We start from the raw sequence: 22,517 nt of genomic DNA, 5'->3' as shown, positions 1-22,517 counted from the left end.
GAGGAGGGGAGTTTATAGCGAATTTTCTCCAAAGATTTCCAAGGTGCCAGTTGTTTGTGAACTTATTGACCGGTGGAGGGAGAAGGGAATCATTTCCATGTCCCAGCTCTGAATGATTTACGTCAAAACTTACCACGTAGTATTCCTCTGAACTTTCACAGGAATTGTTTGTAAATTCCTAAAAAAAATAAAATTGCATTTCCAGTCTTCAATGTTGTGATCCTCCGGACGAGCTCACTTCCCATGATAGGTTGGAGAACAGAGTTTGGCCTTAAGAACAACACACAGAACTAGGTCAAAAATTGTTTATTGACCACATAATCATCCAAGTGCAAAGTATACAGACGTATACTAACTACGCCTACAGTAAAGTTGGGAGAGGGCACATGTGTGTTGAAGGAGTCTTTAGATGTATTTCTGAGCAAATTAGTGTTGTGTGTGTGTGTGTCTGTGTGTGTGTTTTTAAAAGTAAACCTTGCATACCTTCAGAAGGGAGTCTTTACCGTAGCAGATTGAAAACATTGCAGTGGGTTACACTTGACGGATGTTCATAACAAACAGATCTCCTTAGTCAGCTCCCTTTGACTTCCAACCATACATGTTTCATAAACTACCCAGAAAAGAGAGCATCTGTTAAATGAAGTTTTTTTTAAAGTTAAAGCGCTTGAAGAAAGAAAGCAGTCATACTTTATGAGAACCTTCCTGGTGACATATTTTGATCATAGACATAGGATTTTTCTCTTTTTTTTTTAAGCAAATGGTGTTGCTACTGCAGTGTTATGTCCTGCAGAATCAAAAGGAATAGCGTGAGACCTGGATCTCTGTTCATCATGACTGCTCTTGATTTTCTCGGAGGATAATAATACCTGGGACCATTTTTTAAAATTAATAAAATCATCAAAAAATTAAAAAGGGAAAGGCCTGTATCAATGAGAAATGCATTTGGCAGAGAGCAACAGAAAACATAAATGCAGTGGCCTAAAAAAGTGAAGAGGCTTATTTATTTTATGTAATAAGCGGTCCAGGTCTGATATAATGGCACAGAGATGCAATTGGAGATCTATCTCTTTCTACATTAGCCATCCTCATGAGCTTGTAGATTAGTTTGTATGGTGATTGTCATGCTTGTTTCTTCATGGTTACAAGATGGCTGCTGCACCTCCTGGCTTCTGTGTTCCAAGAAGGAGGAAGGAATTGAACATCAAGGCAAAGAATTGAAAAAGGATGCCAAATAAGTCTGTCCATTATTCAGATATTTCTCAAAAGGCCCATTCAGCAATATCTATTTATATCTCATTCATTTATTGAATGAATGGCCAGAATTTGATCACTTGGTCACCTTCAAATGAATCTAAGAAGGTGAATATTTTTAGCTGGGTATATTGTTACATAGAATGAGACCATGATTCTATTAGGGTGACAGGAAGAATAGCTATTAGGTAGACAATAAGCAGACTCTTCTCAGAGATGGTCATCATTTCCAAATATTTTATATAGTTGGTAGTAGGTTCAAAAAAACAGTTTTGGTGTTTTTTTTGTGGATTTTTTTTTTCATATTAAAGGTGAGATTGCAGGGACTAAAAAAAAAAAAAAAACCATCAATGCAAAAATAGTGTATATTTACTTTCCAAATAAAGTGGTGGTCACTGAAGATGTTAATACTGGACCATAGTAATAAATGATCAGGCAATCAAGAGTTATTGCATCTTTGTTATGTATTGGGCTAGATATGGGGGTGGGGGCAGAAGGGGAGAGCAAGAGAAAGGGAAAGAGTTCATTTATAGAAGATGTAAAGTAAAACGATAAAATGTAAATGAAAATATATCAGGACCATGCAAAATATAAATTAAAATAGAAACTGCAACATAGACCACAAGTTCCAAAATAGTGCTGTGGTCGAATAACCTTTACTCTAAATTTTCTGGTAGTCAACGGAAAAAGGAGTCAGTAAGTGATTACCCAGTTCTCATTTTCCATGAAGCAGAAAGATGCTAGTTTTTCAGATAGTGTAGTAGATTAGCATGAATTTTGGTTTGCATACCAGCTCTGCAACTGATCTTGGATGAATCACTTAATCCCTTTAATTCTCATGTTTTTCATTTTTTATATGGGACTACTTGTATTCATGGTAATAGGTTGTTTTAGAAATTAAGTGAGATAATTACATATCAAGTTAGAAGAAATAAGAGCCCAGAGATGAGGAAAAAAAATAGAAATTTAGGAGACAATGTGGTCAATTACATCCCTATCACAAACACAGAACTAGATTTGATGATTCTCTATCTCATAGTGTCTCTTGATAACCACCAAGGACATGATGACAAAATGTCACTTGATCAAATCAGTGCTTGATGGTGCCAAGAAATTATGCCTGAATGAATAGCTTTGTGATGACCCAACTTGATCCAAGACTAAAAATCCAGAGAGTGCAGAGAAATTGTGGATTCTGCGTCCTTCAAACAAATTCTTTTATGTATCACATTCTTCAGCCAGCCTTTGGATAGACTTGAGCAGCTCTGTTTTCAGAGATACAGTCTCTGGCAGGGGCCTGCTGTGGCGGTATGGTGGGTGATGAGCCCCTGCACTTCAGTGGTCCAGATGGGACCTGAGGCCTAACTGAGACCGGCCTCGGAGGCTGGTGTTCCTGTTGGCAAGGACTGGGTTTCACTCCACCTCTCCAGGACAACCCCAAGCCCGGAATCAACCGCAGACTTCTAAAACCCGCGGCTCTTCCTCTTGTTTCCAACTTCACTTTCTGTTACTTTACCGTGTTTATCTACCTCAACATAAACTCTTCTAACAAGGATTTTCTCATCGCTTATTCAGGTCCAACTCCCGGACAGTTATGAGGAAAATAAGAAGTTTTCTATCTCACGGAGGCTCTCCAGCTATTATCTTCCTCTTTTTCTCTTTCTATTAGATAGTAAAATTAGATGTCAAATATTCACATCAGTTTTTAAATACTTGGAGGGATAATTTGGGGGTTTCTTTTGTTTAGCAGTGTTTGATAGCCTGAGTGTAATAATGGCGCTCTGTAGAAAACAGGATGCTCTGTAGAAAACAGGTGGAAATTTCTGAAAAATCTGTTTATCCAGCACCAAGTAACAAATGAAAAAAAATAAAAAACAGCCTAAAATACTGTGGAAACAGACTCTCCATGATCACATCAGTGCCGATCTGGGTAAATTAGGGATTTATTATATGCCACACTCGTTCAAAATTAATTCATTTATGAAAAAGTTGTACTTGTGAAAAGCCTCCAACACGTAGGCAGTATAACATAGCTTCATCTGAGAGCAATTTAAATCTCTTATTACCATCTCTAGCTAAAAATACCACATGAATTCCAGATTCTTGTGTGGAATTAATCTTCCAGCTCAAGTTCACCTTGTTGCTAATTCTCTATTTCATTTCAGTGCATGGGAGTGGGGCGATGTTGTTTCATGTAGAAGGGGAATGTATTTCATCTGTCCCCTCCTTTAGCTATCAGCAAATCTGTGCCTGGGGGAAAGCTGTGAGGCTAGATTTGGGACACAGCCAGCAAGTAGACCCCTGTTCTTGTTTAGGAATGTTCTCTGTGTCTGTCACTCTTACTCCCTTTTCTGCAGCTGAGGCATGGGGCTTTCATGAATGAATGTTTGAAGAATCAAGAACAATAGGACCTTTGAGTATTTCGGTATAGCAGACCCTATTGGTTGCCTATCCCCTCCCCCCACCCTCGCCCCCACCACCCACCCCTAGCCTCCAATTCTGACTTATCTCAAGTTTTACCATATGGGGAAGGTAATCTCATCCCCAGGTCAAGAGTGAATCCTGAGTAACTTAAGCATATAATAGTTGTGTCATTTTCTTTGCGAATGGTTAGTTGAGGTGTGGGCTAGTAGCTCAGATCTGGCCAAGAAAACGTGGCAGGGGTGGGGGGGTGGCTGGAGGGTGGGGATTGTCTCAGATCTTAAAGGAAGGTAAGATTTTCAGATTTTAAAAGAAGTATCCAAGGAAGATAGTCTCTTTTTCTCCTGGATTTTTTCATTTTGTATGTGATGGCTGGAATTGTAGCAGTCACCAGGCAGCGTGAGGAAAGTTGGTCTGAGAACAATTCTGACAGACTGGATAGCAGAGCAAGATGGAACAAAAATAGGGAATGGATCCTAAAATCTCCATCCTAAGGACTTCTGTTTTGAATGAGAATATACTTCTCTATTATTTACTTATTTGTTAAAGAATATATTTTCCTTATTGTTTGATTTAGGTTGACCAAATAAGGAATATATTTTCTTTATTGTTTTGATTTAGATTGACCAAAGCACCATTATTGATATAAGGAAATATGAAATAAAGCAATCACAGAAATACTTTAGCCATGTTTAAGCCCATTGTTCTTAGATGCTGAGGCTCCTCAATTTTCCTTTTCTTTTTAAGCCCAGTGGACACAAGGGGCAACACTAGCCTAGAGAGTGAATTTTGCATGGTATGTTTTCCTTGAATATTATACATGCGACACACATATTCATGAATGTAAAAAATGCCAAGAAACCAACTCTACATAGCCAAATAAAGCACGGAGGGCTAGAAAGTTCCTTATTGATGCAGACCAAGAAGAGCTAGGTAGGTGTACTTTGGCAAAGGGAGAATGACTGAATTGAGACTACACGTTTCTGGAGATACCAAGGCTACGCACTTTCTGTGAAACTTTTCTGAGTCCCCCAGATCAAGTTCATTATCCTTTTTCTCTTGTTCTCCTGCCACTGTGTTTATATCTCTAGTGAGACACTTGTCACAGAGTATCAGAGCAAGCAATGCCAGTGTTTGGTTCCCTAATTCGATGCTGGGTTCATACAGGTCAAGGGACGTGTCATATACTTTACATATTCACTCACTGAACAACTATTTGTTAAGTATCTACTATGTGCCAGGCATTGAGCCAGGCCCCAAAGATACAATAGTAAGGAAAGCAGATGTGCTCCTTTCATCGTGGAATTTAGAGTTTAGTCAGAGACAGACAGTCATACCACTACAGTAATCAATTAATTTATTGCTGATAGTTAAATGACTGGCACTTGCTAAGAGCTCAGTAATTATCTGTTGAGTTCAGTCACAGAATTTCTAATATTCAATTTAGCCTCCTATCCTCCCAGAGTCTCACGTAGGTTCACATAGCAGAGGAAGAGCTCCCAGAGGCAAATGAGGTCTGGCCCAAAGGGCAAGCTCTTTCAAGCTTCTGCTTGCAGTGTGCTTACTAATGTCTTACTGGCCAGTCGTATGGCAAGGTCCAAAGTCCACGTGGGAGGAGGTTCTCCTCTGCATGGATATAGGGAGGTGGGGTTGGTTGTGGGTACTTACTGTACCAATCTACCACACTATTTTAAAGTGTGGGTTATGTTATAAAAACCTTCAACTCGGCCAAGGAATTTAAAAAATGATCATTTGAATCCAAAAATAAGTTTCTTGATATAAACTAAAAATTTATATAGACATTTTTAAATGGAATGTAATTATGTGGTTCACAACAAGTAGTAAATCTGAGCCTTTGGTCTTAGAATCTTTATATAGTGCTTTGATGAGAGAGAGGAGTATAGGCAACCAAGCGTGGCCATTCCTCCAGCCTTTGTACTACTTACAATGCGGGCGGTCTTCTCTTGTGAAGTTTATAATGGGAGTAATTGACTTTTTTTCCCCCCACCAACATCCAGAGGAAACTGTTCTAAATTGAATGGTCAGCCAATGGCAACAATACCTGCTATAAATTATGAAACTTATAATCGATAATCAACACTTCTCTATTGTATTATAACAAATGAGTTTTTCGATTGGGCACAAAGTGTAAATTCCTAGTTAAAAAAAGGGACAAATATAAAGAAATAAAGTTTAACTTTAAGCAGACTCTTAACTCTTAAAAGTCTATATAGAGCATCTATGCATATTGTATTTAGAGTTGTGTGTGTGGCTAAGAGGAAACATGTCATAGATCTAAATGAAGAGTTAAACTAAGTGTATGGGTCTGGTGGAAAGACTGTCTACATGAAAGCATCTGCATAATTCCATAGTCTGGTCCAAAAGTTAATGTAAAAAGTCAATTGAATCGATTAATACTAAAAAAGGAACAACTCCAGATCTAGAACTAATTTGAGGACCATGAATTCGTCTCTGTTCTAACTGGGAAACCTCCAACTCTCATTTTCAGAGTTTTGTTTATTAAAGACTTTTAGATCACAGAATATATAACATAAGAAAGTGCCAGAAATGGCTGGAATTGGACCGGATTTACTACAGCAGTATTGACCTATAGTGCCATTGAGCTAGGCAAAACATACAAGATATATACACTTGTATAAATAAGATGTTATTTATAGGTTAGATAAGGTGAGGGTTAAATAGAGAGTCAAACCCAGCGTGGGGTTCTCTCCTTCCCTGTAATGCATGTCGATTATAAAGGGCCCTCGGAAGGAGACAGAGGTTCCACACACAAGTGCTATAGGGCTCTCTCTCGTACTGTGCAGAAGCAAGATCAAGTCCTCTGTAAATACCCAAAATATTTCTTCAGCATAATTTAGCCTCTAAAACTTTTGCATCCTCCCCATTGTGCTCATGTTATATATATGCAGCAGGTAGATTTCATTTGTCTTTTCTGTCAAACATATGAGGATTCCGCGGACTCAGTTTTCTATGGACTAACCCTAGGTTTGAATTTAGAAACTGTAACATACTATAGTAATAAGATATCCAGATTACGGACTTCTTGTCTTTGATTTATATACTGACCATAGAAAGAAGCATAAAGAATGATGCAAAATTAACAATGAATCTGCCTCTTTTTGACGTGGATATTTTCTTTGCATTTGTCAATGTGAAGTTTGAAAGTATTCATCTTCCTGTCCATGGACTTGATAGCATTCACCCAAGGTCACCTGAAATTTGAGTTTTTAATCAAACTGAAAGTCATATTTTTCTGAAGAATACTATAAAGTTCAGCTATGATAATTTAATCATCACATCCAAAAACCCTTTCTGGCTTCTTGTGAAAATTGCTTCTTTGCGTGAGGATGCTGTTTCAGCATTCCTGGGAACAGCATAATGATGCTGTACATGCTGGTGATGAGCACATTAGAGAGGCCAGATGGAATGAATATTTAGAAGTGCAGGATGCCATTCAGGTGACCTCCTGAACATCTCTAAGTGTTGTGTAGCCCCGTTGTAATTAACATCATTTAGTGTAAACAGGAAGGAGCCTTGAAATCATCGAGTTCAGTACCCCCAATTTATACTAGAAACTTTGGCTCAGAGAAGTTATTCGAGGTCACTTATTCAATGTCACTCAACTAGTTTGGTCAAGAAAAAGTCAGTCTCGTTACTGTCAGTCCAGGGGACTTTCTCCACTTCCACATACCTTTTTTTTTTTTTTTATGTAATACAACAAATAAGAGTGTTTCAAAATATGAGTGTAGAAAAATTGATGGACTTTCCTTATAGTCTTAGGAGACAACCAAAAGATACGTGATAAATATGACAGCAAAACCAAATGATCGCTATGACAGCATTTATTCTAAAACAACATTTAATAGTATTTTCATCCCAACAGCCTATTTATTTAATAGACAGATAAATATTTATTAATTACCCACTATGCACATCTCAGATAAACTCAGTCTATCAGAGGAATAAAACTGATGGATTCGTAAAGGATTTATAGCTATATTTGTCTTTTGGCAAATAACATTAGACATTGTCCTATTTCAAGTAGGAGCAGGCAAAAAGAAGAAAGCATAAGGGTTCAGATTTGGCAAGGCTTCAGGGAGAAAATGGGTTATGAATAATTAGAAGCTACAGGGATGTCATTTGAGGAATGACAATGAGGGAAAATAGAGTTCTTCAGTGGGTCCTATATGATTCCTCTTCTAGAATGAGGGAAGTGAGTTTAGGGGTCTGGAGAGTTTATAGTGATTAGAAACTGGAGGTATATTTGTTAGGAGACCTAGATGAGCTTGATGGGCAAAAGCCAGTGAGAATCACTGCCAAGTTCTGGAAGCACCACTCGAAGGCTGAGCCATGTGCAGCCTCCGGTGTTCAGTGATGGTCTTATAAAACACGGAGAGGGCAAAGTGATTAAAACTGTGGAAAGGAGGAGAAACATAAGAGGGGCATAAAGGTAGATTTATTACATGACAAGCTCAAACAAGAGCGGGACACGTACAGAAATGCACCAGAGATTCCCAAACAAAACCGTGAACGCTCGTGGAGCTGGAATCCATGTCATCAGCACAAATTACTGAAACTTTCCCCCCACCCCCCATTTCTTTTACAAATGTGTTTGGCAAGGAAAAGTGTTCAAATCTAGTTTTAATTTTTAAAGAATTTCCAGGTTATATCTTGATAACAATATAGATTAAAACGAATCATGTAATAGCCTCTGAAGAGAGCATCAGTCGTTGGGTTACAAGCCATCTCTCTCCTTTGACTGATGCAGAAGCTGAGGCTCACAGGTGTGACTCACCTGGCTCTGAGCACCACAGCGCCCTGGGAAACTTTAAAATCAGGATTCACTGAACGGATTTGACGTGCTCAAAGTCACATGGGCAGCATGTAGCAGAACTGTCCCTGAGTTCAAGCCTCACAAAGCCCTGGCAGTGATTGACTGCCCTCAACCCCAATTTACAGGTACTGTAAATTCACAAAGGACAATTTAATTTATCAAAGAAAATCATTTCCTCTGTAGCATATTATTAGTACTAAGGAGCTAATGCTTTGCCAGAGTCTGATACAAATTTCTGCATATTATACATTCAGTTAACCCCCATAACTGTTCTCTAGTCATTCTAAGTGAGTAGACATTTACTGTAGTGTGAACATATTTGTCAGGTTAATCATGACCTTTTCCTGTGGATGGAAGGCCATTGGCACTCAAAAGGAAGACGTGACAGTGCCTTTTACTCAGGATCCCCTCCAGTATCACCTAGGCAATCCTCCATCTGACCTTCCTCCCTCATAAAGCTGCATGAAACCACTCAGTGGCCTAATACAGAAGACCAGGAGTCATCTACAATAGCAGTTCCTTGAAACTGGACCTAGTGGTCACAGATCCCTAGAGGAGCTAGATTCCTGATCTTCATCCTAGATTTTCTATTGCAGTTAGTCTTAGAGTGGGGCCCAAGAATCTCATTTTGAAAAGTTCCATAGGCAATTCGAATATATAGCCATTTGGGAACCACAGCTTGTAACATACTATGTTAAATATCATTTTGCAGAGACTTAAAAGCAAGATTGATGTTAGTTCTTCCAATAAGACCAGTCCCCAGAGAGTCCTATAAACATAGGCTATGAAAGTCTTGGTCTAAACCAATTTTGCTTTTTACCTAGGAAGTCTTCTTTTTTTCCTCTCCCCATTTCAAAGCTGGGATAAGCTATTGAAATTGTGGATGTCTTCTGGTGGTAGTTACTGTTGTGCTCAGGATTTTGGAAAGACTTCTGTTTATTTGGCATGCTTCACACAAGTCTGTCAGGCCCTGAGGATTTGTGGCATGTGTAGAACTTAGAAGGCAGGCAACCTAGAAACATATAATTCATAGAGTGAAATATTTTGGAGCTCCTTTTACTTTTACAAATTGACCATAAAATGGAAACCACAGACATAACATTCACATAACCATAGTTGTCAAGAATAAAGAATCATTTGGGGAGGGGTGAGTGTGAGGGCTTTTGGTGTGTACTTCTTTACAGGACACCCAAAGAAACAGTAAGTCTTCGAAATTTGTGTGCAAGCGATGATAGGAACGTTTAAGTTGGGATGTAGTTTTCTGCCTGACAAATTGGCAAAGGTCTATTGAAGAGAACGGAGATTTTTGAGGTTGATCTTAAGAGGTCTTTCGAAGTCCTTTCACAGTCATTATCATTGGAGGATATTTCCTTGTCTTGATAGATATTTCAAGTGGCTTTAGGATTTTGTAAACACTTTTCTTCGACTTCTTTCTATTTTTTCCTTTCCCAGCGGAAGTGGTTCACAGTACACAAGGCGGCTGTGACCATCTACGATAAATTGGGGAAGGAGTGAAGGGAAAACTACATCCTTCTGCTCCTCCATTAGCTGTGTCAACACTCTGTGCTTACATTAGCTTTTAAAATACATCCTCAGGAAGGAGAGAGAGGGGCTAATCACCAGCCCTGAGCATTCCAGGGACTTTAACAATGGATGCTAATGGCCAACCATACTGGTTGTGATAGTTGACTGTTGGAAAATGACATTTAATGAGGTTGGACACATTCAAGACATAACAAAAGAAAGAGTATATGTGTCGCAGAAGTCAAACTAAAAATCGTTTTCACCCTTTGACGTTATAGTATATTAGATACAGTGTCGCCTTAGGAATCAGGAGAACTGGAACCAAGTTTTAGTCGTTATATTCTATTTTTTAGCTTTCTGACCTTGGATATGACAAATGATCTCTCTGGGCCTTAGTTTACTCATCTAAGAATAGTCCTAATATATACTGCACAGAGTACTTGAGAAGATGGAAAGACAATGTCAAAACAAGCTCTAGCCAAGTCAAGCACAGATCGGGCTGGGGGTGGGTGATGGAGGGTGGTTGTGTCGGGGTGGGGAGGGGACTGGAGTGGATGGATTATATTCTGAGTTGCTTCTGGGCCTTAAACTCTATCGTTCTATGAATCTGTGATCTGTGGGGGTCACACAGGAGAGTCGCTTAGGTGCTATTAATGACACTTAAATTACTTGATAATTTAAACTCCTAAAGCAATGCGCAGCTAGAGTGCTGATTTAGTATCATTAACAAGGATTAAAAGGGTTTACATGGCACAGAGCCTAGGACAGGATCAGGACCAGTCCTCCATAAATATCAGTCCCTTTTCCACCATCGTTCCAGAAAGTGCACTTCAAATAAAAGACAACAATGATTGTTAAAGCAGACCTTCAGGAGCAAATCTACAGTTCCTGTTGTTAATTTTACAATCTTATCCAACATTGACATATTGATTTGGCCTGCCTATGTTTGCCCATTTCCAGGGCATTCCACAGGGTTCTTTCAGAAAGTGATTTAAAAGCCCCACCCTAAATTTGAGAGAGATTTATGTTTCTGATGGTGTACACTATATCTTCAAAAGTCACAAGACTGATTCCAGAAGCTCTGTGTTTATACTCTGTAGCGGTACGTTAGTGTTTCAAGAAATGGTAAAAATGGCGTCACAGTGGGGATGTTAAGCTCTCCTTTCTTTTCACATAGCGGTGCAGGAATGATGGAGGGATTCTTCCTTTTATAAAAGTGTTCTTTTCAAATAACAAATATTTGTAACCAATATTTCGGAGCTTCCCACAAGACTAATGAAAGAATTAAAATAAACGTATTTTTAAAAATCTAACCAGTAACCTAAAATTAAATAACATCTTTAGCTATTAGCAAAAGGTAGTAATAGATAGATACTAAACTTGCTATTGTATTGATTACCCAAGAAATTCAGGAGACATTAAGTGTTTTCACCTCTGGTTTCTAAGTAAATGCTTCAATTCTTCATTTAAATCTTTTAAGATATATCTGCACTCTTGGAATAAAGTACTTAATATGTGGTAACTCACATCTTCCACGTCATCAATTCAGTCATAGCAAAGTTTCCTGCGCTGTTCTATGCTGTGCTAGAAGACAAGGAAAAATGCATTCACCCCAATTCTTCAGCAGTTTATTTCTCCAAAGAAATTAAAATTTGTGTTTACATTGGCAGCTCTGACACAACCATAATCCAGACTCCAGCCTGGTTATTATGGAAAGTCTGACTTACAAACACTATTAATATCAGTACATTAATCATAAAGTCCAGTTCAACCTCCCTGGGTCATAATCTCATAATTAGGAACTAAATGATTTATCTGAATATCTAAACTTATCCAATTGTTGCCTGAGAACAGATTTTTTGAGTACTCTACTGATTAAGCTACAAGTAAAATGGCCTATTATGAATATCTTTTTACTTGATGGCTTTTCTTAGCATTTAGTCAAAAAGATCAGCTGTAGTTCATTAAACACCTCAAGCTACCAAGAAACAATCAATGTTTGTTGAGGCTCTGTCTATACAAGGCGTATTCTAGGCACTGTGAAGACACCTAATAGAAGAAACTGACTAGCCCTAAAGAAACAAGGCTTTGCTCAGTAAAAGTAAATCCTGAAAAATTAAATCAAAATGATGCATGACTGGTTTCTCAGCGTATGATCTAGATATTATATTTTACTCCAGTGACAATTAGACTTTAAACTCCAAATTTATGAAATGCTACTTACTCTGCATATAAAATATTTTGAGAAAATAAGTAAACCTATAATTACAGTACAGAATTTCAAATTATATAACATAGGCAAGTTGGGAGTTTGTTTATGTTTGTATTGTGCTATATTCTTCAGCTTTGAGCCTTTTCATGGCCTTCTGTTATTAACATGTGCTGAATGAAGGAATCATTTAGTTGTCATTTGTCAGTTGTCACTCAAGGCTGAGCATTTGAAATGGAAATAATATCCTCATTGGGGATATAAATATTTAATCAGATGCTTTTCATAATGGAAAGAGAAATAAAAAACATCCATATTGGAAAGGAAGAAGTAAAACTCTCTCTGTTTGCAGATGGCATGATCATGTATATAGAAAATCCTAAAAAATGCACAGCAAAGAAAACTATTAGAGCTAATAAATGAGTTTATCAAGATTACAGTATACAATATCAATATAGAAAAATCAGTTTTATATCTATCAATGACCAATAGATCTAAAATGAGACTAAGAAGACAATTCCATCTATAATAACATCAAAAAGAATAAAAGGAATATAAAGCTCGTACACCGAAAACTGCAAAACATCATTGATACAAAAGAGAACTAAATAAGTAGACATCCTGTGTTTGTGGATTGGAAGGCTTAATATTATTAAGTTTTATTATTATTAAGATGCATTTGTCTCTAGTTTGATCTACAGATTCAACACGATCCCTATCAAAATCTCAACTGCCTTTTTTACAGAAATTGACAAGCTGATCCTAAAATTCACATGGAAATACAAGAGACCCAGAAAAGCCAAAGCAATCTTGAAAAAGAAGAACCAAGTTGAAGGGACTCATTCTTCCCAATTTCAAAACTTATGACAAAGCAATAGTAACCAAGACTGATGCTGGCATGATAAGGATGAACCTATAGATTGGTGGAATAGAATTGAAAGTACAGAAATAAACCCATACATTTATGGTTAGTGGATTTTTACTAAGGGTGCCAAACAGTTAAATAGAGAAAGAATCATCTTTTTAATAAGTAGTACTGGGACAAATAGATATTCATATACAAAAAAATTAAGTTAAATTACTAGCTCACACCATACACAAAATTAACTCAAACTGAATCAAAGACCTAAATGTTACTCTAAAACTATAAAACTCTTAGAAAACATAGGTATATGTCTTTTTGACCTTGGATTAGGCAGTCGTTTCTTAGATTTGGCACCGAAAGCACAAACAACCAAAGAAAAATTAGATAAATTGGACTCCATCAAAATTTAAAAACTTTTCTGCTTTAAAGGACACCATGCAGAAAATGGAAAGACAGTCCATAAAATGAGTATATATTTAAAGATCACATATTTGCAAATCAAGAATAAATATAGAACTCTTAAAACTCAACAAAAATAACTCAATTTTAAAATGGACAAAGGATTTAAATAGACTTTTCTTTAAAGTAAATATACAAATGGCCAATAAGCACATGAAATATGCTTAACATCATTAGTCATCAGGGAAATGCAAAGCAAAACCACGATGAGATACCACTTCACACCCATTACGATGGCCATAATTTAAAAAAAAAAAATAGGCAATAACAAGTATTGTCAAGGATGTAGAGAAATTGGAACTCTCACACATGACTGGTGGGAATATAAAATGGTGCAGCTGTATTAAAAACAGTTTGGCCGTTCTTCAAAATTATTAAACAGTTACCATGTAATCCAGCAATTTCACTCCTAGGATATATTCGAGGTGAATCAAAAACATATGTCCACACGAAAACTTATACACAATTGTTTGTAGAATCATTATTCCAAAAAGTGGAAGCAATTCAAATGTCCATCAACTGTGAATATATAAACAAAATACAGAATGTCTATAGAATGTAATATTATTCAGCCATGTGAAGGGATGAAATACTGATTCCTACGACAACATTGATGAACCTTGAAGACATCATGCTAAATGAAAGAAGACAGATGCAAAAGGCCACTTATTTTATGATTCCATTTATATGAGACGTCCAGAAGGATAGAGGCAAAACCATAAAGACAGAAAGTAGATAAATGGTTTCAAGGAACCAAAGAAGTGAGGGAAATGAAAAGTGATTGTTAATGGGTACAGAGTTTCTTTCGGGGTGATGAAAATGTTCTGTAATTAGTGGCGATGGTTCACGATTTTGTTAACAGAAAAAAATCAGTGGTACACTTGAAAAGGGCAAATTTTATTGCATCTAAGTTATGTCTCAACTTTTAAAATTACTACATTTTCCCTTCAGCATTCTACAAGTTAAGTTCTAATAAAGCATAATGTAACTTATGAGAGATTATTATCATAAAAGCACATATTTATATGTTTTCTTCCTAAAGAAAAAAAAAGTTTCATGATCAGTTTTATAGACGATATGGGATTTTACCAGTTTTAAGTATCAGTGCAGATAGCAAGATGACAAGTCCAGCATCTCTCTCAAGTTACACTAGGAAGGTAAATACCAGCTCATCGCTTCCTTTCCTCTCATCGGCTCCATGTGGATCCTTCTCATTTAGATTGATCAAACATTTATTGTTCAGAAGCTGAGGGAAGAATCTTAAGTCTTTTACCCGAAAAGTCTCATATTTGCTCTCTCGTTCTTTCCCAGGTGCTACCTTTCCCGAGCCAGGTGGTATACAACAGAGTAGGCAAGTGTGGGAGTCGTACTGTGGTCTTGCTTCTGAGAATCTTGTCGGAGAGACACGGATTTAATTTGGTCACGTCAGACATTCACAACAAAACCAGGCTTACTAAAAATGAACAAGTAAGTTGTCTTTGACCATGGTTAAGTTGTACTTTGCTTCAATTCACTTGTGTAATTAGTAGGTATCTTATAGGACAGCCTTCAAACCCCTAACAAATGAATACCAGAGTTGCAATTTCATGCTGTATTTTTGCCAGAGTGTGGAAGGAAATTTAAGTTACTTGTTCAGATGGAAACCTTTGAACCAGGAAATTTCTGCGAAGGCATTATTACAACCAGTGAAGGAGAGTGTACACTATGTCAATTTATCTAAAATTAGCAATGTGAATCTCAAATAGCTAACACCACTGAGCTATAAATAATAATGACAGCCTGACAGCAAAAAGTGAGAAAACTGTATTTTAATATTTCTTCCTCTGCATTTCCTCACGAGTGTCCTAAGTCTTTACGTTATAATAAAGAGAAACCCCTCTTGGGCCAGTGATCTGAGTGGTTGATGGAAGCAAGAGCTTCCTGTCATGGAGAGTTCAGGGGATCTCGAGCTTCAAAAGCGGCATTTGGCATATTCAATGGTAGCAAAAGAATGACCCCATTTCTCAGGCACAATTCCACTGTAACGTAGCTGAGCCATGCAAGCGGGTGTGCTGGTGGTGGAGGACAGATGTGACACTCTGCCAGGGAGCTATGCAGACAGAATCTACTTTGTAAGGTTATACAAAAGTAAGGTCAACAGTCTGCACTGAGGTGCTTTGCTGATGTAGAAAAGTCAGCCCTAGTCTTCTCAAAAGGTCATTCTACAGGCTCAGGTTGGTTAGCCTGGTCTCACAAAGTTGCTTCTGTCCCCTAAGATACGTAATGTGGATGAACAGCCACAGGTATAAGTCAAGGTTTTCCAGAGCACAGAACCAGTAGGATGGAGATGTCTACCAGTAGATCAATCAACTGATTGATAGATATAAAAGATTTATTATGAGAAATTGGCTCGCACAGTCATGGAGGCTGAGAATTCATGATCTACCATCTGCAAGCTGGAGACCCAGGAAAGCCATAGTGTAATTAAGTCCAAACACCTGAGGACCAAGGGAGCAAATGATGTAAAACTCAATCCAGGTAATGCAGGATGAGATGTCCCAGCTTAAACAGTGAGACAGGGAAAAAGGGGACACATTCCTCCTTCCTCCCCAGTTTGTTCTATTCGGGCCTTCAAGAGATTGAGTGATGCCCACCCACGTCGAGGAGGGCGATCTGCCTTACTGAGTCTACCAGTTCAAATGCTCATCTCGTCCAGAAACACCCTCACAGTCACACCCAGAAATATTGTTTAATCTGGGCACCCCTTGGGAGGCCAGTCGAGTCGACACATAAAATTAACCATTACACCACCCAATGAGTATATAAGCATGGGGAATAAACAAGGCACATGGTTTGCTACCAGGTTGAGCCCATAATTATGGAAATCTTCACCCACGTCTATCTATGTCCACTTCTTTCTGACATAATCCTACTTTTGAGGCATTCAAACCCTCACAAACAAAGGGAATTTACAATAGCCTTTTTTTTCTCTTTTACCATGGAGGACAGTGGGACTGTTTTAAGAGAGTCACCAACAGTACTTGGCTATAAGCCAGTATTTTATTGTCTTCCACAATATAGAGATCAAAATTGTCCATTCCTTTGAAAGCTTCCACTAAAGAGTCTCTGAGTATCAAGTCTAAATAGTCATTAGCAATCAACAAAAGATATTCTGAGATTAATCTTGTAGGTTCTTTGGTAGGCTCCCAATAGCAAAGGTTATGTTTAGTGACATTTAAAGATACCATTTTTTATGAGTAACTTTAATAGGGGTAGGTTCTCTGATTTCCTTACCTTATTAAAGAGCTAATGTGATTAGGTCAAAAGAAAGTGACTATAAATAAATAGCCAATGTTATTGCAGTTTTATTATAATTATTAAATTTAGTTTTCTTTTGAGAACTTGGATCCGCTTATCAGATTATACTTAAATATTCTTATATGTGGAAACTGCTCAGAAGACTCATTAAAACACAGTAGCTTGACTTTAGTGTTAAAACGGTACAAACAACCCAGAGGGCACAAAGTAACTAAAATATTAGACTCGGAGATGCTCAGGAATGCCCTAGAAGAGAGAGCACAAAATGTAATAGATAAATATACTGTGGGATTTTACACATAAGCTTAATTTATTTCCTATGAGGAGCATTCATGAGAAAGGAAGGGTTTAGATTAAAAATTAGAAATAATTTGATAACGGTATATCAATTGTTAAATCTAGAATGGGTTAAAGACAAAGTCATCTTTGTCCTCTAAAATAGAGGTTAGCTCTCATCTGTTTGGAATGATTGGCTTGTCTAGAAGCCAGGGAATAGACTAGACAATCGTTTAAGGTTCTTTCCAGCCTTGTGATTCTGTGATATATTTATACAACTTCTAGCATAATCTGTGCATAGTGTAGTTGAAACATTTCTGATTCCTGTGGTCAGTGTGACCTAGAATATATTTCATTACTTGTTTATTCCAGATTCTTATTAAATTATATGGCAAATTTTAAAAATTCAAGGGAAAGATATCATAGAAAAAAACAAATAAACAATTTTGATGTAATAACAGACAACAGTGACAGTTGTCTCTCTGCAGCTAACTGACCAGGTTGTGACGTGCAGGGAAAGCCAGGAAATGTCATGAAAAGAAACCAAGTTTGAAGTAGTTCACGAATGTTTAAAGAAACTCATTTCCTTATTATATGTATCATTTTACTAAAGTTTCAAAGTGCATAAAACAAGCAGAGAACAAAAATATTATTTTAACCTAATATATTCAAGAAATAATTTGTGGTATGAATAGCTCCTCTTCTTGGTAATTTATTAAAGGAAAAGGGGGAAAGTGATTTCGGAGACGAGTTAAAATTTTAAAGGCAGTGGTTCTCAACGTTGAACAGTAGAACTCTGAAAATGTGTTCCCATGGAAACATTGTTCTCTAGCGTTAATAACAGTTCTACTTCAGGTACAGTATGAGTTAAACAAGCTCCTGTGGGCTGGCCTGGGACTCTATCCACCATGTAGAACATTTATTTTATGAGAAAATGTGTTCCAAGTTCCAAACTACTGACTTACAAATGAACTTTAGAATAGTATCCACTTACAAGACTTGAATTGTGTACCATTTCATTCATTCACAATGACACCTCTCTGGCCGGAGTCAAATTAACGCATATAGCATACATTGCTCACTGGAAGATAGCTTTCATCTCTCTCTCTCTCTTTCTCTCTCTCTCTCTCTCTCGCTCTCTCTCTCTCCGCCCCCCTCTTTCATTCTATCTCTTTCTCTCTCTCGAACTAAATTTAAAATTTATTTAATGGAATAAGACACTGAAGAGATTATTTAAGAAGAAAGGGAGCATGAAGACACCAAATGTCGGAATGCCTATAAAAATCCCATTACATCTGCCCTTATAGAAATAAAAATACCTTTGAAGTTTATATTTTAGAAAACTCCGCCTCGACAGAAAAGCATGGACAGCTGCTGCTAGCTAAATGTTGGACCTTTGCAGGGAATATAACGCAAACCCATGATAGCATCATTTCATTTATTCTCTAAAGCCAGATTTCAATTTCTTGGGCCAGCTTAGTAATTTCTTGGAAAATGGAGACTGCATACAATTTGAAAGACGTGAAACTATTTCCAGAAGCCATCGGAATGTGATTTCCAAAAGACTCATAACCACCTTTGTTAATGGTCTGATGCTATCTTTCAGAACATTGTTCTCAGGACGATAGAGGTCCAAGTGCCACAGTCACATCACAGATGTAAGAATTCAAAATTATTTCTTTTTTGTTGGAGAAGGGCAAAAATTGTTTGCATGGGAGCTGAAAAGATTAAGAAAGCAAATACTTTTACTACTTATTGTTAATTAATTATTGTAATTAAATATTGTTAATTGTAAGTTAATTATTCATTTTATTTATACTGAGGATTACAAATTAGAAATAGCACCTACTCCATGCTAATTGTTTGATTTCATTATTTTAGTGAACTTTTTTGGACCTAAAACCATACCAGCGAGTGGCTATGATTCCCTATTTTATGCATGAGAAAACTAAGACAACCAGATTGTCACTTTCCAAATTTAACAGAATAGAATGACTACCCGTGGCACCTGGACTTGACCTTAGGCCCTCCCGAATTTAAGCGCCATTCTTCTAATGCCGGGCTTACATGTTCTGGCGGCACAGCAGGATCTCCAGCAGAGTCTTTTAAAACCTCTATTTGCAGTGGCCCTTCTGAAGATTCTGGGGTAGAGCCCAGAAAACAATTTTTTTTTTAAATAATAAAGTGCCACAAGAGATGACAGTTCAGACAAGGTTAAGAATCCTTTTCACAGCTATCACATCAGCATTGCCCTAAGTGTATTCCTGAGAATCCTAGTCCCCAAAGACACTGAGGAAAAAGAAAATAACATAATTAAATAAATTTGGGAAATGCTATTCCTTTGTCACCCTCTCAGAGATTATTCACGACAATTATTCACATTTTAAAGACTGAGAACTCCTTCAATTAAAAACAGAAATCTGTTCAACTGGCTTTCGCCTAGTGTTTCCCAGTCATAGTTGGCCAGGGAACAATTTAGAAGTGTTTGTGGCTCTCCTGTGCATCCCACAGAACTCAATTCAGTTTGGAAAATGCTGGCCATCACATCTACTGTGACGCTTTTCAACAGCTCTTCAGATTACCAAAACCTTGAAAAGTTTTCAAAGGGTAGAGGAGTCAGAGATCCTATGCCATGTGCTCTTAGATTGCTTCAGCCTCTTGGTCAAAAACAGAATCGCTTTCCAATGTCTTAAACTTCCCTTTCCTGTTGCTCTCCCCCTGCAAGTTCCAAGTCTGACTGTGGCTGTCAAACAATGTGATTCTAAAGAAGAAAAATGCATCTAAAGAAACCATATTAGATTTGGAGAAGGTCTAGAGGCCACTGGGATTCCTCCTAGGTTTCCCCAAAGCAGGGTCAACTGACCTCAGTTCAAAGGAAAAGATTTACTCATTCATTTCTTCATTGATGTCGATGACTATTCATTGAGGACCTACGATGAATGCTATATTGAGCACCAGGCAATACACTGGATTTGTGCATATCTTATTCCTGATCCTTCAGACAACATTATTAGGAAAGTATCATCACCTCATTTTACAGGAAGAAACAAGTGTTCAAGAAGAAAGTGGAGAAAACAGCTTGAAAGCGAACTTGGGTCAAATCCTGGAGAACTCAGAACGCTAGGCTGAGGAATTAGAACGTTATTCAGTAGGCAGAAGAGAACCGTTAGAAAAACAGATCTTAACCATGATGAGCATCAGAATCTTCCTGGGAGCTTTTTCACGACGCATGTTTCTAGGTCCCACTACAAAATATGAGTTAGACTCTCAATGGTGGAGCCAAGGTATTGGCATCTTTGCGGGAAAAAAGCTCTTGAAGGCATCGCCATGTGTGTGCCATTGTAGTAAAGAATCATTGCATGCAAGGTTCTAATTATTGGGAAGTTTTCCTTTTATTAAACTGAATCTTCTACTAAGCAAGAAAAATTCCTCCTTCATCTGAGAACCCCTGAAACTTGTTGCGTGCTTCCCGAAGTCTTACTGAGTGGTGGTGTCTCAGGAGCCTGCACGCTTATCCCAGGAACCTTGCCTTTGCTTGAGATCTTTTGGACGTTTCCTTACAATGACCTTCAGAGTTTCCTGACTTTAGAGTAGGAAGTACAGTGTCCACAGGCATCAGAGCTGCTCGGACTCAACCTTGGAACCAAATCAAAAAATTAGTCAAGTCCATCTGCTGGCCACAAGGATGTGTTCACCACGCTCTGCAAACAAGGTCTTATCTTGGAGTTCTATAGACAAAAGCTGAGTCCGCTAATGGAAATTCACTGGAAAGAAAAGGGAAAAAAAGATGAAGAAGCAACAAGACCTGAAAAAATATGTTTTCTCATCTCCTTTCAATGATAGCAAAGAGATTGATTTTCTCTTCTATTCAGACCCAGCCTATTTGCCTTGTTCTTGTCGTTACGCCCCCTGGTGGACTTCCTGTTCACTGCAGGCATGTGTTGCACTGACTGCACAGCCCTGGAGGGAAGACTGTCCAGCCCCCTCACTAGAAGGACTTCCCTACTCAGATGATAGAGGGAAAGATAAACTGAGCCGACAGCTATTCTCTCGACCTTCGGGGTTAAAGGGCCTGGAGTTCTCCTCTGAGCTGCTTCTTATTGGGCTTTGATGTTGTGAAGAAAAAAAAAAATCTTTTCTTTCATTTACGATGTTTTGCAAAATTATAGGACATCTTGATCTAGTTGTTCCCAAGTGACACAAGAATTCAGACCAGAGTAGTGTCATTGCCATGACCGCTGGCATTTCCTAAAGAAGTCAGGAGCCAAACCTTTTACTAACTAGCTGTGTTTGTAGAACCGTAGGTAAAGGTTTTCTGCTCTACCTGTTCCCAGCCAGTTAGGTTGAAAGCAAAAGATTAGAAACTACTTTCTGGCTTATCTTCTGCATTATAAATTCTGTTCGATTCTTGCTCTTTTTATTTTAACCTCAATTCTATCTCATTCTCAGATGCACTGTGATTTAAGTTCTTTTAGAAAACTTCCATTACAGTTATCTTTCTTTTTTTTTTATCATTTTAAATTCATTCTTGTTCTTATAATATATGCTATTTCCCCACCTAGAACTTTCAAAGAATACCCTCTGATATCATAATGCTTTTTATTTTTTATTACTTTTAATGCTTTTCCCCCTATTATAACTTTCTCTCAATTTTTCAGCACATCCCGTGAAAGGTAGAAAATTTATATCCCCATAAACTCTCTTAATTCTCCAGAGTTATTTTGCTGACTGACACCTTCCTCCTATTTGAAGAACTAATGTATAGATCAAATAACAGTGGGAATGGTGAAGAGATTGCAGCTCAGTGATAAAGAACAGGATTTTGAGTGTCAATCGACTTGGATTTGAATCCCAGCTCCATCTTTTTTTAGTGATGAGACCGTATGCCATCTAGGTAGCCCTTTTGTGCCTCAGTGTCTCAACTTGTGCATGTAAATAATAGTAACTCACACAGCTATTTGAGGATGAAATGGCAACATGTATGCAGAGAGCTTCTGGGTATAGGACATAGCCCAGGGACCACTCAGAAAATGGGAGTCTGTTTGGTGTTGTTATGTCTTAGATATTATCATAGTAAAACTGTTAGCGTCACGTAATGGGTAATGGATGTCCAGGTCTGTCTCCAGTGAACTATACATTTCTTGACGCTAAAATATTTTTTCTAGCAGGGCCATCTTTATTACATAAACAATTATGGGGTATATGTTCTGTGCAGGTGCCTGGGATTGGTTTTCTGGGCTGAGTAATCAAGCCTGGCCCCAGCTTTCAAGGACCTTACAGTCTGGTTCTGGGCTGGCACACAAACTCAGCTATAAAGTAACAGAAAAAGTAAATGTCCTGAAAAATCCTCATAGTGCTGT

General features: G+C 37.8%; 1 protein-coding gene across 1 annotated transcript in view; it reads left to right on the top strand.

The window, feature by feature from the left end:
- UST (uronyl 2-sulfotransferase) overlaps window positions 1-22,517 on the top strand; it is a 280,803-nt gene that overhangs the window by 148,726 nt on the left and 109,560 nt on the right. Inside the window, exon 3 of the mRNA XM_023528326.1 lies at window positions 14,896-15,051. Within this exon, the coding sequence (XP_023384094.1) occupies window positions 14,896-15,051 (156 nt within the window). The remainder of the gene's footprint in view (window positions 1-14,895; window positions 15,052-22,517) is intronic.

The sequence above is a fragment of the Pteropus vampyrus genome, unplaced genomic scaffold (assembly GCF_000151845.1).
Source record: "Pteropus vampyrus isolate Shadow unplaced genomic scaffold, Pvam_2.0 Scaffold24, whole genome shotgun sequence".
NCBI classification, from domain to species: domain Eukaryota; kingdom Metazoa; phylum Chordata; class Mammalia; order Chiroptera; family Pteropodidae; genus Pteropus; species Pteropus vampyrus.
This window is presented reverse-complemented; position numbering and strand designations above follow the sequence as displayed.